The sequence below is a fragment of the Corylus avellana genome, chromosome ca3 (assembly GCF_901000735.1).
Source record: "Corylus avellana chromosome ca3, CavTom2PMs-1.0".
In the NCBI taxonomy this organism is placed as follows: Eukaryota; Viridiplantae; Streptophyta; class Magnoliopsida; order Fagales; family Betulaceae; genus Corylus; species Corylus avellana.
The window spans coordinates 21,350,873-21,369,231 of NC_081543.1; the positions used below are offsets into that span (position 1 = coordinate 21,350,873).

The following is an 18,359-nucleotide window of genomic DNA, read 5'->3' on the forward strand; positions in this document are numbered from 1 at the left end:
GTTTTTGTTTGTTTAGAATTCTGTTATTTATTCTTATTTTTCTTTCTTTGCTCTGTTTTATTCATATTTTTTTTATTTTGTTTATTTTATATCTTTGTTTATTTTCTCTTTCGTTTCTGTTCTGTCTGCAAATCTCATCTAATTTGCGGCAGTATGATCGAGCGCAGTCTCACTGCGATCAAGCGCACCGCTGCCTGTGAGCTTTATATGTTTATGTTTTGCGATAGTGCGCTCGAGCGCCCATTCTAGGGAGATCGAGCGCAACTATGCGATCGAGCGTAAGTGCACTGCGATCGAGCGTAAGTGCACTGCGATCGAGCGCACAGCCAGACAGAAGTACTGAAGCTGCTAATTTCAATCTTGTATCTCTATTTTTATTTTTATTTTTCTCTGTTTTCTTTTATTTTGCCTTTGTTATTGCTTTTGTGTTTCTTTGTGTTCTGTTTCAGGTTAAAGCACCCAGCATTCTGTCAATGTGATCGAGCGCAGGGCGCGGCGATCGAGCGCAGTTCGAGAGGACTTCCGCACAGTAGTACTGAAGCTGCTGTGACCATTGCGAAGGCCCGTGAAGCAGGCCTTCATCCCAAATAACCTCAACCAGCCCTCATGCATAGCCTACCAATCGGCGGTAGAAGGCAATTATTGCATATCCCTACAAATACTGAATGCCTTAACTCACTTCAGAGGCAAAACTATGGATGATCCAAACTTGCACCTCGAGGAGTTCTTTGATCTCTGCAAGCTTCAACATGTTCAAGGCCTAACTCCAAAGAGGAGTGAGGAAGCCATAGAGCGCTTTGAAACTTTGAGTGAACACTCCCAACAATTCTCATCCAAAGGGAGGCAAGGAGTAAAGAGCAAAGGCATGCTTGAAGTGAATCTAATTAGTGGACCCCTAAATCAGATGGCGGTTGTAGAAGAAAGCTGGATATGATTGCCCAAGCCATGACTGCTCAGAGAGTCTCACTTAGTCAACAAGACATGCAACCTCAGGGCAGTAGAGGAACTACCAACAAGCAAGCCAAACAAGCCAAGAATCAAAGCCGAATGACTTGGAAAGTATCGTACGCACCTTGGCAACCACACAAAGGGAATTCATGAATGATCAAAGGCAATTCAATGCAAAAAACCGAGCAAGCTATGCAAAGATTGGGAGTCCAAATGGGGCAAATGGCTAAGGAGCTGAGTGAAAGGCAACAGGGTGGATTTCCATCCCAAACAATACTCAATCCTGGAACCTTATCTTCAGGACAGAAATAAGAGAATGAAGGAAGAACAACCGTCTGGCTGAAGACATAAAACTTAGCGCTCATGGGAGGCACCCCATAGCATATCCTTTTATTTTGTTGTTTGATTTATATTTTGTTGTGTTTTCATTTGTGTTTAGTATTTTAGGTGTTTTTGGTGTTTTGTCATTTCTTTTCCATTCTGTTACTGCAATCGATCACACCACACATCGAGCGCAGGTCTCCATATGTGAGACTACCGCACTCTGTTAGTGCGATTGAACGCACAATATGTGCGATCGAGCGCACTTGGCAGCATCTCATAGTTTTTTTTTTTATTATTTTTTTTTCTTCTGTTCAAATTTTATTTCGTTTTAGTTTTGTTCCTTTTTACTTGTTTGTGTGCTTTCTATTTTGCAGGGACAAGTGTGCTTCAATTCAAGTTTGGGGGCGTGCTATGAGCCATACTTTCCAAGACTATTTTGACCATCTCCCGGGTACATTCTTTCCTTTACTTAGACACATTGGGGACAATGTGTCATTTAAGTTTGGGGGTATGGGCACACATGATTGTTCACACACCTTGTACCAATTTCAAGTTATTTGTTTGTGTTTGTTTATGTTCAAAGAAAAATATATATATGCATGTTCATGTTTGTCTTAAAATTTTGGTTGATCTTAAAAAATTGTGATTCGATTTCATTGGTGAGCTTAAAATTTTGAACACATGATCTAATAATTGAGTTTTTCAATTTGGTTACTTGCTTAGGACAGTTGAGAATCTTACACAAGCACATTAGCACATAATTTGTGGGGTATGACATGAAAGTTTAATGTGTATGTTTCTCTGTCTTAAGTGAAACTGAATGATTTATTAGATGGATACCTTGGCATATATATATATGTGTGAAAAAAAAAATATGATCATTGATCAGCTTTTCACTGAGTAACTGGACCTCTTGTCTCAAAGCATTGAGTGTTCACGTCAAAAGGTGAAGAATTTTGATTTGGTTAATGTCATGGTTAGTTTGGTTTTGTAGCCTTTTTGACTCGAGTTAGTAGGTCCTTAGGGGTGTCTCTACACCTAATGCCCTAAAAAACCATCTGGTTTGGGAGTCATTGACTTAACACTCGTTACATGGGTCAATTAGAAAGCTTAAGGGTATCAAACATTGCACAACTTGACAAGAAAAGAAGAAGAAGAAAAAAAAAATAAAAAAAATAAAATATGCCATTGTTGTCTATTCTAATAGGGATTTCAGTGAACTTTGAGATGTTCAGACATTGCACATTAAAAACAATTGGAAGCTTCATATTTATGTGCTAGTTCACTCTACCCTATTTTCAAACTTGTGATGTCTTAGCATGTCTTTTGTAAGTAATTAAATTTTAAAATTCCAATTCATTATGAAGATGGAGTTTATCTTTTTAAGCTTGCTAATGAATGAGAAACATGGTTTTGAGTGGTACCTTAAGTTTGGGATGACATGAATTCTTGCATGATGTTTGTGGGTAACATTTCTGGAAAACGCTCACGAGACTTCACTCGTCCACTAGGGAATTCCCAGTGGTTTAAAAGGCTTGTTGCATAGGCTAAATGCAATCGTACATCTCACGAAAGATGGATTTATTTTTTGTTTTCTGTTTTCCATTCCTGTTTTTAGTTTTGTATTGCTAAGGGACTAGCAATATGTAAGTTTGGGGGTGTGATAAGTGCTAAAATATTCAAATTTTCAGCCCTTATCTTGCATGTTTTAATCCTTTGGTTTTGGTTAATTAGGCCATTTTACTTCCTTTTTGTGTTTTTCATGATTTTACAGGCTTTTGGAAGAAAATGAAGAAAAACTAGGAGATTTGGGTTCAAAAAGGAGAAGATGGAAATTTGGAACTCCCTGGTACTGCGATCAATCGCAGAGTACCTGCGATTGAGCGCAACATCAGAGAAGACACTGCACGAGCCAGGCCAGGAGCAATCGAGCGCAGGCCAAAAGCATCGATCACAGACGTACGATCGAGCGCACCCGTGCGCAGGAGACATCCCAAGTGGCGGCTACAATGTCCCTATTTCCATATTAGGGATTTTCCAACTCCAAATTGTAATAGGATTGAAACCCTACAAAATCCCTAGGGTTTACTACTTTTCCAGGGACTTTTAAAACCTATAAATAGACCTCTTAGCCTCTAGGAATAGGTGTGGAGAAAAGAGGCACAAGCTCTGGAAAGGAACTGAAGGATGAATCAAGAGGAGTTTGGGTTTTTCTTCTCTTCCACCCTTTTTATCTTTATTATGTAGTTTATACTTTGTTTAGGGCTAGATTGAAGCCCTAGTTATGTTAAATTAATATTTAATATTGGCGCCTTGTGATGATCATGTTGTGCTATTTAACTTGATTAATACCTGTTTGCATGAATTCCTCATATGTGTATACCTGATCAACATGTGCATGTGGTATGGACTTGTTAATTAGATCAATTTGGATGATCGAGTCCTGGGTTTAACATAAGTAACAAGAGATATCCACGCCGGATTCTTGGGTTATTCAACATAGGGAACCGGGAGTATGTGTCCATGCCCTAGGCCTTGTGTGTTTGTCGATTTCCTTAGAACATATGCTTTTCTAAAGAACAACTTAGTATAGACCATGCTAAATCCTTTAGGAAAGAAAAGAGTTAGAGTATGGACCAAGTGCCTAACTCATTGCTTAGGGAAATCAATAGCTTAAGGAGTTACGGTTTAACCCTTAGGTTGGCAAACATTAAATATGCATAACTTGATCATAGCATTGGCATATTGTTATATTAATTGAATATAATTAGTGATGGATATCAAAACCCTAATCCTTTTTAGTTTTTGTTTATCTTTTATTTTATTGAATTCAATCGTGACAATTGAATTTTATCTTTTAATTAAATAGGAAATTACTTCTAAACATAATTTACCAATCATCGTGAGAATGATCTCGTATTTGCCTGCTATACTATTGTTTTGATCTTGTGCACTTGTGAGTTAAAACGTACAATTATTTACCTATTAATTTAGATAGATTTTTGCACAACAACACCCATGTTAAATCCTTTAAGAAAGAAAATAGTTAGAGTATACACCCATGTCTAACTAGTTGCTTAGGGAAATCTATAGGTTAAAGAGTATACACCCATGCCCATAGGTTGGCAAACATTAGATATACATAACATGATCAAAACATTGGCATATTGTTAAATTATCTAAATATACTTAGTGGTGGATATCAACGCCCTACCTTTTTATTATTATCAACTCAAAATCAATCTTGGTTTTATTTTAATTTTGGAATTTATTTTAAGCAAAATTTAGCAATCCTCGTGGGAATGATCCTATACTTGCACCATATATTACTATGTTGACCTTGTGCACTTGCGGGTAAAACGTACAATTATTTGTCTATTAATTTAGGTAGATATTTGCACAACATTATGTCCTCACGAGACTTCACTCGTCCTCTAGGGATGCCTAGGGATTTAAAAGGCTTATTGCATATGCTAAATGCAATCGTTTCTCCATGATAGAGGACTTGTGTTTATTGCTTTCATTTTCTCTTTCGTTTTGTTTTGCTAAGGGACTAGCAAAAGTTAAGTTTAGGGGTGTTCAATGTGTGCCAACTATTACAAATTTGGACCCCTTAATTTACTTGTGTTAATCCTTTAATTGTGTTATTATCTGATGTTTTGGGTTAATTCTGAATCTTTAGAGTTTTATAGCTTGCTATGGGAAAACTGCGGGATTTATGTGGAAGTTGCGCATTTTGGAGAAACAGCCAACAGACCTACGATCGAGTGCAGGATGCTATGATCGAGCCCTGCGCCCTACGATCAAACGCATACGTGCACAAGCCAAAGCCGGTCGCGAGCGCATATGTGCGCCGCATAGGAGAATTAAGGCTCGAGTGCGCTCCAGCGCACTAAGTGTGCAATCGAGCGCACCTGTTCAATCCAGCATGAATTTTATCTGATTTCAACTTGTAAAACCCTAGTTTTAGGTCTATAAATAGGTAATTATTAGATTAGTTTAGGGAGGTTGCGAATTTCGAGATTTCAGAGGAGAAAGAAGAAATTTTAAGGGTTTCCTACCTTTTGGATCTCAACTTTGTAATTCTTATTTGTAAGTACTCAATTTTACATTATGAATTCAATTAATCTTGTTTTGTCTTTCAATAACATGAGAGGCTAAACCTTCAACTAAGGTTAAAGATGAAGCCTCACTTATGATTACCAACTTTGTTTCATGTATGTAATGTTTCTCAATTTAATGGTTTAATTGCCCTATTGTTTTACTTCTAATCAATTGGATCGAATAATTCTTGGATATCTTTTGTGATTCTAGGATACACTTGATGATTTAACATTATTCAATACAATTGATTGTTTGGTTCTCTTTGGTAAAAAGTTGGATTTCCCCTGTGATTTATTCTCTGGATACAATTGATGTTTTGATAAAAAAAATTTGGATATTTTCTTGTGATTTACGAATACGGTTAATGATTTGATTGAATTTTGGATTTTTTTGTGATTTGGGTTATGAATGGATACATGGGATATTTTCATTAATTATTTGAAGCAATAGTAAAACAAACCAAAGATTTATATGTGAGAACTTTGGGGAATATTATAGATCATGAAATTAGGTTGCTATGAATTTGTGAGTGCGGATTCCGAAACCCTAGTGCTTCGTCCTTATATTACAATCACTTTAAATTGCTTATGCTTTTGATTTTTCATTCAAACAAAAATCTCTCAAAATTTTGGAACTAGATTAGGGTTTAATTAATTTAGATTTAAAATTACTTCCAAGAATACAATTCCTATTGAGATCGACCTCGCACTTGCAATCCATTGACTACAATCGATTTGTGCACTTGCGAGTATTAAAATTTGCACATCAATGGTTTTAAGTGATACTTGAGTTTTGGGGACAACATGATCATTGCATAATGTTTATGGGTAACATTTTTGTTAAACCCTCACGAGACTTCTCTCATCCTACTAGGGATGCCTTGGGGTTTAAAAGGCTTGTTGCATATGCTAAATGCAATCGTGTTTCCTACGACAGTGGAGATATAGTGTTTTTGTTTTTGTTTCCTTTTATTTTTAGTTTTGTATTGCTAAGGGTCTAGCAATATTTAAGTTTGACGTGTGGTAAGTGCTAAAATATACATATTTTAGCCCCTTAATTTACATTTGTTAATCTCTTACTCTTGTTATTAGGTGTTGTTTCACTTCCTTTTCGTGTTTTCTGTTTTTCTTTCTTTTTTTTTTTTTTTTTTTTTTTGTTATAGGCTTTTGAAGAAAATGAATCATTTCTGAAAAGTTTCGAGCTTAAAGTGCAATTTGGGAAAATTCTACAACCATTGGGATCGAGCACAAGCCACCAGGATCAAGCGCATCTGCGCTCGATCGCACAAGACCTAGGCTCGAGCGCTAGACAAAGGATTGCGGGCACAAGCAGCTGCGCACGCACGCCCAAGAATTAGGCTCAAGCACACATGCGCTCGAGCGCAATATCAGTGGGATCAATCGAAGAAGTGCAATCGAGCGCACCCTTTGGGATCGAGCGCACAGCGCCCAGATGCGGCCAGACTCCTTTTTCACCCCAAATTAGGTTTTCCTAATCCTAATTGAACTAGGAAGTTAGACCTCCGATTTTACTAGGTTTACTAGGGCCTCTAAGTTTCTCATAAGCCTATAAATAGACCTTTAAACCTCACAATTTGATTACACAATTCCAAAGAGGAGAATTTTGAGCTACTTCCAGGAGTCGTTTTCCGATTTCCTGTTTTCCTTTCCTTTTAGTTTATTTTTATGTCTAGATAAATACTTTTGTTAGAGGCTAGATTGAAGCCCTAATTATGTCTTTTTAGGATTTCAGTTATGCCTTTGTTACAATCATGTTTTGGTTTTTTTAAATTGATTATTTTCTGTTTATTTGAATTCCCCATATGAAAATACTTAATTATCATATGCATATGTGGATCTGTTAATTTCGTTAGTTTGGATGATAGATTCCTGAGCTTAATAAAGTAACAAAAGAATCTCATCACTGGTTCTTAGGGTAGTCAATATGGGGAACTAGGAGTAGATACCATGCCCTAGGCTTCATGTGTTTGTCGATTTCCATAGAATTATGTTTCCCTAAAGAACAGCTTAGTAGATACCATGCTAAATTCTTTGGGAAAGAAAAAAATTAGAGTAGATACCATGCCTAATTAGCTTAGGAAAATCAATAGCTTAAGGAGTAGATACCATGCCTTAGGTTGAAAAACATTAAATATATCAACATGATTGGAACATTGGCATATTTGTATCTTAATTAGTCTAATTAGTGGTGGATGTCAAATCCATAACCTTTTCATTATTCTTATCTCTTTCAACATTGCGAATCTATGACAAATTGGCAATTTAATTCGGAAAATCAGTTTTAAACAAAATCAACAATCCTCATGGGAATGTGTAGTGACCTAAATAAATTAAGTAAGCTTAGATAGCTTAGTTAGAGGGTTAATTTGGGTTTTGGGTCACTAAGGACCGCTAGAGGGTCATTTTGGGAATTTGGACTTTCAGACCGGACGTATGCTACGGTTGACGGACATACGCTCTTGTCTGTAGTGGAGGACGTACGCTAAGGTTGACGAACGTACGCTCTTGTCCGTAGTAGAGGACATATGTAGGGGGACCACAGTACCTACGCTTGCAAAAAGTACAAGGACGTACGATGGGGGACCATCGGACGTAAACGTCAATAGTACTGGACGTCCACTACTTTTCAGAGAAGTTGGTAGTGCCCTCTCCTATAAATACCCCCTAGCCTCTTACTCTCACACGCTCATTTACGCCCCCAGGCGACCAGAACTCAGTGAGAGTGTGTTTTGTGAGATTATGTGTGGGAAAAGAGATGAGGTTCTTGAAGTTTTGCTTCAAGGAGGTAATGTTCTTTAGCTTAACTCGTTTCTTAGTTGTTATGCTATTTAATTGCTAGCTCAGTTATTGGTTTTAAGTTTCTAGCTAGGTTATGCTTTAATCTTGGCGGTTTAGTAGTTTATCTTTGTTGTAAATTTTAATGTTACTCGCAAGTGCACGAGTCGTTTGCAATATAGTTTATGCAAGTGCGAGGTCGAATCCACAGGGAATTGTGTCATGAAAGCTAATTTCTATCTAAATCAATTCTATTTTAACCTAGTTCCGAATTTGTTCTGAATTTTCTTGCAAAATTATGAATTAAATAAACTAGAGTAAATCAAATGATAAAAAGCACTAAGGTTTCAGAATTCACTTCACCAAATTAAAGCATACATTCTTATGTTTTTGTTTATACATCCGACAAGCAACTAAACCCTACGCAAGTTCTATGATCTTTATAAAATTAATCTATTGAAACAAATATCCAACTGAGACCAAAACATCCAATGTATGCGTTTGAATTACGAAAAACAATGGATATCCAATTTCAATCAAAAGATTCGATGTATCCATTGAATGAAACACATTGAGTATCCAACGTTTAATCAAACAAATAATCAAACAATTAATTAAAAGGGTTTAGTCCAATACTTGAATTAAAATAGAACATCTTTTATATTAATGTCGGAATTGTACGAACATACATGAGAAATATAAAACTAATCAATGGTGAGGCTTCATCTTCCACCTTCGTTGAAGATTTTAGCCTCTCATGACTTCAAACAACATCATGAAAATGGATTGAATTCATGAAAAGAAAAAAACTTACAAAGGGAATCGGGTTCAGAGCTCAAAAATGTTAGAAAATTGGAAAATTACAATGAACGACGCCCATTGGTGCCTTTCCCTAGAAAACTATGGTATTTATAACATTACCCTAGGATTTCAGCACCGCGAGGTCGCACTCGGGCATCAGGTCTCCAGCAGCACAGTGCTTGGTGTTGAGCGCTCATGCGCTACTGTCCATGCTCGAGCGTAAGGCTACTGGGCTCGAGCACCAGTGTAGTGCTCTCGATCCCAACTCCAGAAGTGCTTTTCTTCAATTCCTTTACATCTTCTATATTCAAACCGCAGTTTCCCTTACTTGCAAAACACTAAGGCACCAAAACTAACACAAACATTAAAAAATAATTAAGCGAAAGGATTAACGAAAGCAAATTAAGGGAGCCATAATATACAATATTTAGCACTCATCAAATACCCCCAAAATTACATTTTGCTAGTCCCTTAACAAAACAAAATGAAAAATTATGTACAAATTTAATTGTACTCACAAGCGTACGAGTCGGTTGCAATAAAGTGTGTGCAAGTGCGAGGTCGAACCACAAGGAGTTGTGTTGCAAAAACCAATTTTCTAATTTAAATTAACCCTATTTCAACCTAGTTCCGAATTTTCAAATTGTGTCGTGCAAAATAAAATAAACAAGGTGATTTAAAAACAATTAATGGAAAAGCACTAAGGTTTTCCGAATCTACCTCGCCAAATCAAACAACATATTCATGCATTTTATGCGTACACCCGACAAACAATTGGTTTTATATATTGTTCAAATTTCGTAAACATGCATATTAAATCATTCGATGAATCCAACCATTAAACGAATCACAACGAATATAAAATTAAGATCAAATCATCCACTGTATCTGTAGATCACAAAGGATATAAGTCTCAATAAAATCATTCGATGTATCCAAGGATGAAACACAACGAATATAAAACTTTGTATGAATAAAAGACAAATCATCCACTGTATCCGTAAATCACAATGGATATAAGTCTCAATCAAATAAAATTAATCAAGTAATTGAATTAAATTTGAACAACAATTTTATTAAACATCGAATTGTATACATAAAATAACAAGAACATGAATGTTTATCAATGACGAGGCTTCATCTTCAACCTTAGTTGAAAGTTTTAGCCTCTCATGATAACAAAAATCATAACAAAATGAATTGACATCATGAAAAACGTAAAACTTACAATGGAAAATGAAGCAAGAGCTCTAGAACGACAAAAAGGTCAAAATACAGCTCTCAATGCCGCCTCCAGTCTAGGGTTACAAAAGAAAAATATGTTATAAATAATAAAATAAACTAAGGCTTTGGCGCTTCCAAATCAGCATGAGTGCACTCAATCGCACTCACAGTGCGCTTGAGCGCACTTGGGTCTTCAAGGCTTCTGTGGCACAGCCTCAAGCGCTGCGTGCTAGGGCTGACGTAGATGTGCACTCGAGCATGCCTTGCATGGGCTCGAGCGTAGGTGCGCTCGATCGTGACTCTGCACTCGATCGCACTACCAAGGGCTCACAATTTCTTTGCAAATTTCCACCTTCAAACCGCAGTTTTCTCTCAATGACCTGCAAAACACGAAAACATCAAAACTAACCACAAAATCAGAAAATAACAAAGCTAAAAGCTTAACAGTTACAAGTTAAGGGGCCTAAATATACAATATTTGGCATTCATCAAAAAAAAAATGAAAACATGAAACATAAGTCCGCTGTCGTGGGAGAGACAATTGCATTTGGCATATGCAACAAACCTTTTAAACCCCTAGGCATCCCTAAAGGACGAGTGAAGTCTCGTGAGGGTTTAACAGTAATGATACCCCCAAACATTAAAACACTATGTTGTTGACAAACATGAACTTCCACACAAACACATGGTTTTTACTCATGAGCAAGTTTAACAAAATGAACACCACAGTCACATCATCAGGACATCCAAAAATCAATTCACTCATAGATGGAATTTGAGACAACACATGCTCCAGTACGTGCAAAGTGAGATCAACATACAAAGAAATGGATAGTCATGTCTTTCCTACCCCCAAACTTAATTGACACATTGTCTCCAATGTGGCCAGAAATACAATATCAAATGGGAGGAAGACTTCGGGCATACGTTGGAGAACGTCCCCCAAACTTGAATTGAAAACACTTGTTCTGAAACAAACAACCAAACAAAAACGAAAACAAGCAAAACAAAATCAAATGATAACAAAAAAGTCAAAGTAACAAGGGGTTGCCTCCCACAAGTGCTAAGTTTACCGTCTTCAGCTAGACTCTCCACAGCAGGTCCGTCGCATGACCCAAACAACTTATGACAGTAGGCAAATGCACCAAAAGAACAAATGAAAATGGGCTTCTCTTGATCTTTGTGGTCCAAAAGAACTCGGTTATGGCTAGAATAACCATCGAGGACACAGTAGTAGGGATATCCAACTAACCGTTCCAACATTCGATCGATGAACAAGGGAGAGAAATGATCTTTCCTTGTTGTGGCATTTAGCTCGCGGTAATCAATGCTCCCCTGCCATCCTTTCTGAACACGAGTTAGGACCAACTCGTTGTCCTTATTCTTCCCCACGGTCGCACCCAACCAGTTAGGCACCATATGAATGGGACTAACCCATTTGCTATCAGAAATTAGAGATATGGTACCTTCATCCTACTTGAGAGGCTCAGCTGCTGATGAAGATGGTTTGGGGAATGACCTCTCAGTGGTTTTCCCATTTTTCGATTGCAACTTCGGAATGGAATCCAAAACGGCATTAACTTGCTCGATTACTTTGTCAAAGTCCAGTCCACATCCAAATTGAGCAAAGTACTCCATCATAGGGTCCTCAATACTGGGCTCACTAACCATCTCAGCTGGCTCAAGAAACCTGTCAAAGTCCAAATTATCTTCAGGTTGAGCAAAAAATTTTATCACAGGATCCTCAATACATGGCTCTCTGAAAATACCAATTAGCTCAATTAACTTGTCAAGGTCCAGATCATATCCAAATTGAGCAAAGCATTCTACCACAGGGTCCTCCATACTTGGCTCACTCACAGTCTCAGCTTGCTCAAATAACCTATCGAGGTTCAGATTATCTCCAAATTGAGCAAAACAATCCACCTCAGGGTCCTCAATGCTAGGGTCCTCAATGCTAGGCTCATACAAAGCACAATCTTGCTCCAGTAACCTGTCAAGGTCCAGATCACCTCCAAATTGAGTGAAACACTCTCCCATAGGGTCCTCCATGCTTAACTCACTAGCAGTCTCATATGTTATTTCTTCAATTAGGCACACATTTCGGACTTCATCATAGTCAAGTGGCTGCTTGTTGATGTCAAAAATGTTTAGCTCCACTATCATATTCCCAAAAGAAATCTTCATTACCCCAGTCCTATTGTTGATTAGGGCGTTAGCCGTGGCTAAGAAAGGTCGCCCTAAAATCATCGGAATTTGACTCCCAACATTCTGAATTGGTTCCGTGTCTATCACTATAAAGTCCACAGGGAAGTAAAATTTATCTACCTTAATCAACGCATCCTCATGATTCCCCTTGGGACCTTCACAGACCTATCAGGCAACTGGAGTGTCAAAGATGTGGGCTTCAATTCTCCCAACCCCAATTATAGGTAGACTGAATAGGGCAGGAGATTCACACTTTCTCCAAGATCCAATAACGCCCTGTCAATCCGGCTACCTCCTATCATGCAAGAGATGGTAGGACACCCAGGGTCCTTATACTTAATGGGCAGCTTGCATTGAAGGATGGAGCTGACTTGCTCAGTCAAAAATGCTTTCTTTGGGACATTTGTCTTCCTCTTGACAGTGACCAAATCCTTCAAGAATTAGCATATGATGGCACTTGCTGGATGGCATCCAAAAATGGGATGTTTATCTGAACTTGCTTGAATACCTCCAAAATTTCAGCAAACTATGCACTTTTCTTCGGAGCTTTCAATCTTTCTAGATAAAGAGCTTTTGGGACAAAATTCCTTGGGGGATCATCAATAATGGGTGTGACTATGGTAGGCTCAGCATCTCTCTCCGCATTGTTGTGTCTTTCTTGCCCTTTCGGCATAGTAGGGTTCTTTTCTTGTTGAACAACTTTAGTGTCCACTTGTCTCCCTGATCTAAGTGTTACAATAGATTGCACTTGTTCCTGCCTGTGCGCAGGATTTGAAGAACTTCCAACCGCAAATTGTCCCTTAGGGTTGGGCATGGGCTGACTTGGGAACTTGCCCTTCTCTCTTTCACCCAAGTGATTGGCTATCTATCCAATTTGACTCTCCAGCTTAGCAATTGCTTGGGTGTTTACCACGGTCGCATTCCTCACTTCACTTATGGATTGGCCTATGAGTTGCATGAAGTCCTTGAGAGGCTGTAAGGTCTGAGATTGGAACTCCTTAGGAGTGGCTTCCAAAGATGACTATGAAGACGACGCTGGCACTTGATTTGGAGCTTGGAATGCAGGAGGTGGGGCTGGATGAGCTGATCGATCATGATTTTAAACCGGTGGAAGAAATCTGGTAGGGCATTGATTTTGACCATGATGAGGGGCTCCTCTTGATAGTAATCAAGTCTTTCAAGAACTTGGGATAAGACGGCACTTGCTGGATGACATCCAAAAATGGTATGTTGATTTGGACTTGTTTGAACACCTCCAGAATGTCCTCAAACTTCCCTCATTTCTTAGGCGCGTGTAATCTTTTAGGGTAAGGCGCCTTAGGTACAAATGACCTAGGAGGATCCTCAATAGTGTGTGTGGCTTTAGATGGCTCTTCATCTCTCTCCTCATTGTTTCCACTTTCTTGCCCTTGAGGCATAGCAGGGTTCTCTTTAGGCAGAAACCAATTGATTGTCCACTTGTCTCCCAGACCTCAGTGTGACAATCGCTTGCACATGTTCCTGCCCATGCACAGGATTTGAAGAATTTCCAACCATAAATTGTCCTTTTGGGTTGGGCACGGGCTGACTAGGGAACATTCCCTTTTCTCTTTCACCCAAGTGATTGGCTATCTGTCCAATTTGACTCTCCATCTTAGCAATTGCTTAGGTGTTAACCATGGTGGCATTCTTCACTTCATTTATGGCTTGTCCATTGGCCATAGTAGAATTCTTGAGCTCTTGTAAGGTCCGGTTGTTTGATTGTATGAATGCCTTCATTGTGTCCTCCAGAGATGATTGTGACGAAGATGTAGGAGGTGGCGCTGGGTGAGCCGAGCAACCATGATTTTGAACCGGTGGAAGAAATCCGGGAGGGTATTGATTTTGAGCATGATGAGGGGCCCCTCCCTAATTCATTGGTTGGTTCTACTTCCATGAGAAATTTGGGGGTTCCTCCACCCTGGATAAGTCTTCGAATAAGGTCCACTTGCTTGCTTCTGGTAATCATTGAAAGCGTTCACTTGTTCCATTGGGCACTCGGCAAAAGCTGGTGAAGAGGACAATTCAGTGCTAAGTGCGTAGGACTAGCACAGATGAAACAGCTATCAACATTGAATGTGTTGGCAGTATTGATGGACTGACCCACTGCAAGAGCGTCGACCTTCTTGGTGAGAGCATTTATCTTCATCCTCAAATCAATATCTTCCTTCACCTCATAGATGCCTCCTTTCTTGGGAGCATGGGTATATCTATCCCGACAACTTGAAAAATTCCACTGCTGGAAGTTGTCAAAAAAATTATCCAAAGATTTGCAAGCTTCATCTCTTGTCAAACTTAAGAATGCTCCCCCATTCATAGATTTGATCATACTACGGTTGGATTGAGTCTGGTAGAAAAATTGAACGAGCCTCCATCTCTCATATCCATGTGGAGGGCATTTTATCAACAACTCCTTGAATCTCTCCCAACTATCGGAAAACTTCTCATCCTCCTCCTGAGTGAAGGAACTAATTTCCTTTCGGCACTCATTGACTCTGGACATCGGGAAAAATTTATTGTAAAACTTGTTCAACAATATTTCCCATGATGTGATGGATTCAAGCATGTTAGAATCCAACCATGCCTTAGCTTTATAATGAAGAGAGAAAAGGAATAGCCTCAAATTAACTGACACTTCAGAAAAATTATGGAATTTGAATGTGGCACATATGTCATGGAATTTCTTCACATGACTATATGGATTTTCAAACTCTAGACCATGGAATGAAGGTAAGACTTGAATGACATGAGGTTTTAGGTCAAATTACGTGGCATTGGTTGGGGGCAAAACTATACACGAAGGCGAGTTTGTCGCAACAGGTGCGAACAAATCTCTCATAGATCTAGTGAGGTCCACATTCTCTGGTACAGGTTGGTCTCCCATCTCAACAGTCTCTAGCTCAACTGGTGCTCTCCGATCTCCTAGGAGTTTTTTCTATGTTGGGATCTAAGGGTATCAATTCTAAGTTCAAGGATCTCCAACCAAGCATACACCAAACAAAAACAAAAAAGAATGCTAAAATAAACTAACTAACAAAAACAAAATATTCATAAAAATAAGAAAAACAAAAACAAAAAAAATAAAATAATCACAAAATGAAAATTTTTCTTAGCTACTGCCGGACTGCTGAAGCTGTCTACAGAGATGCGCTCGAGCTCAGGTGAAGCGGGATCAAGCACAGGCATGCGTTGGTCCGTTAGGTGTGCTACTACTGCACTAGTGCGCTCAAGCGGAAATGGTATGTGCTCAAGTGTGCGTGTGCAATGCGCTGGAGCGTTGGGGCGGAAGTGTCGAGTGTAGGTGCAGCTCGCTTGCTGCCTGTGTGCTCGAGCATGCTAAGGTGCGCTCGAGCGTACTGTGTTTGGTTCCTTCGGCAGAAACTGATACAGAGATGAAAAACAACCACAAAAACTTCTCCTTTTTTTTATTAGTTTTGCAAATAGAAACAAATAAAATGGAACAAAATTGCAAAAATAAAATAAAAATGCTACCTAAACTAGTAGAAAAATAAAATCAATTTAAACAAAAATCAATTTTCACAAACAAAACAATTCATCGGCAACGGCGCCAAAAACTTATTCTAAGTTTTAAATTACTGCAAGCCCACGACTCGTTTGCAATATAGTGTGTGCAAGTGTGAGGTCGAATCCGTAGGGAATTGCATCGTGAAAATCAATTTCTATTTAGATTAATCCTATTTTAACCTAGTTCCAAATTGTGTGATTTTGTTGTGTAGAAAGATAAACTAAATGAAAATTGAGTGTAAATCAAATGAATTAAAATACTAAGGTTTTATAATTCACTTCACCAAATCTAAACAACATATCCTCGTATTTGTTCATACACCCGACAAACATTAAAGCTCTATTTGTTGTTTGATGTTTCATAAAAATATATGTATTAAAACATTCAATGAATCCATCTTTTAACAAATCACAAAGAATACCCCCATTGAGATCAAATCATCCAATGTATCGGTTTGATAAACGAATCACAATGGATATCCAACTTCAATCGAATGATTCGATGTATCCATCAATGAAACACATCGAATATCCAATATTTTTACAATGAATAACCAAATATTCAATTAAAATATATTAATCAACCAATTGAATTGAAATGAAACAACACTTTTATTCAATAATCAAAATTGTACGAACAAATAACGAGAATACAATTGTTTATCATTGACGAAGCTTCATCTTCAACCTTAGTTGAAGGTTTTAGCCTCTCAAGACTAAAAACAACACAATTAAATCAATTGAAAAAACATGAAAAATCAATAACTTACAAAGAGATACGTCCAAAGAGCTCAAGAACGACTACAGGTCAAATTTTTGCTCTAAACGGCGCCTCCCAACGTGTGTTTACAAAATAAAAGAGTGCTATATATAATAAAACCCTAGGACTTCGGGGCTACCAGGCCAACCTAAGTACGCTCAATCGCACACTAGGTGCACTCAAGCGTACTCGGGAATTCTTCAGGGCTTCTACGGCGCAGCGCATGGGCGCTGCTTGCTTCATCATAGGCGGGGGTGCGCTCGAGCGTGCCTTGCTGGGCTCGAGTGTTGTGAAAATATCCACCTAAATTAATAGGCAAATAAATGCACGTTTAACTCGCAAGTGCACAAGATTAAAATAGTAGTATAGGGTGCAAGTACGAGATCCTTCCCACAAAGATTGCCGTAAATTTTGCTTAAAATAAATTCCGTAATTAAAACAAAACAAAGATTGATTTTTGAGTTAATAAAGATAAAGGTAGGGACTTTGATATCCACCACTAATCATGCTCAAATAATATAACAATATGTAAATGCTTTAATCATACTATGAATACCTAATGTTTGCTAACCTAAGGATATGGGTGTCTATTCCTTAAGCTATTGATCTTCCTAAGCAACAAATTAGGCATGGGTGTCTACACTAATTCTTTTCTTTCTTAAATGATTTAGCATGGGTGTCTACTAAGTTGTTCTTTAAGAAAGCATAAATCTGTGAGAATCACAAACACATGGAACCTAGAGCATGGGTGTCTACTCCTGGTTTTCCATGTTGATTAACCTAAGAACCCGTGCGGAATTCTTTTGTTACTCTATTAAGCCCAAAACTCGATCATCCAAATTGACTTAAATAACTAATTCATACCACATGCATATGTTGATCACGCACACACATATGAGGAATTCAATAAAACAGGAATTAATCAAGTTAAGCATTACAATATGATTATCCCAAAGGCGCCAATATTGAAATATTAAATAAACATAATTAGGGCTTCAGTCTAACCCTACTAAGGAGTTTAGTTACACATGATTTTGATGTCAAACATCTCCATAAAATAAAATAAAAGGGATAAGAATAAGCCCGAAAACTTGAGCTTGAAGAGCCTCCAATTCTTCTCCTTAAAATTGTGTGTTTATTCTAGAGGCTTAAGGGTCTATTTATAGGCTTAGGAATACTCTAGAAATCCTAGAAACCCTAGTAAACTTGTAGAGTTTAGTCTTAGTGCAACTAGGATTAGAAAAAACCCTAATATGGAAAGCAAAAGAAATTTGGCTCCGCATATGAAATTCTCTAGCGCCCGAGTGTGCTCGATCGCGGCCCATGTGCACTCGATCGCACGTCTGCGATCGAGTCTCCTCTTGTGTGCACGAGTGCAAGCCTGCATTCGTCTGGACGTTCTCGGAAGTGTGCTTGAGCGCAGGTCCCCTGCGATTGATCGCACTATCTGAATGATTAAGCTTGATCCAAAACTTCTAGCTTCTTCCCAATTTTGTCCTTTAAGCCCGATACTTTCGGAAATGCTTTCTTTTCTTCCAAAAACCTATAAAACAAAGAAGATACAAAAAGAAAATAAAATAGCACAAACTAACAAGACTAAGGGATTAACAAATATAAGTTAAGAGCTAAAATATGAATATTTTGGCACTTAA

The 18,359-nt window shown here is 38.2% G+C and overlaps 1 protein-coding gene across 1 annotated transcript; it reads right to left on the reverse strand.

Moving 5' to 3' along the window:
• Nucleotides 1-9,172: 9,172 nt before the first annotated feature.
• On the reverse strand, nucleotides 9,173-11,615 carry LOC132174259 (uncharacterized). Its single transcript, XM_059585944.1, has 4 exons — nucleotides 11,270-11,615; nucleotides 11,124-11,164; nucleotides 10,517-10,576; nucleotides 9,173-9,310 (listed from the first exon to the last, which is right to left on the reverse strand). Exons 1-4 carry the CDS (start codon nucleotides 11,613-11,615, stop codon nucleotides 9,173-9,175), a joined length of 585 nt encoding a protein of 194 aa, XP_059441927.1.
• Between the last annotated feature and the right edge of the window lie 6,744 nt (nucleotides 11,616-18,359).

What these genes read in the sequence shown, in the direction of transcription:
- LOC132174259 (XM_059585944.1), bottom strand. Translation starts at nt 11,615, where the DNA reads ATGGTGCCTAACTGGTTGGGTGCGACCGTGGGGAAGAATAAGGACAAC. An exon ending in TTTGGGGGACGTTCTCCAAC is followed by an intron (nt 10,577 to 11,123) that starts GTATGCCCGAAG and finishes CGTGTTTTGCAG; the next exon opens with GTCATTGAGAGAAAACTGCG. An exon ending in AAAGAAATTGTGAGCCCTTG is followed by an intron (nt 9,311 to 10,516) that starts GTAGTGCGATCG and finishes TTGGTGCCTTAG; the next exon opens with TGTTTTGCAAGTAAGGGAAA.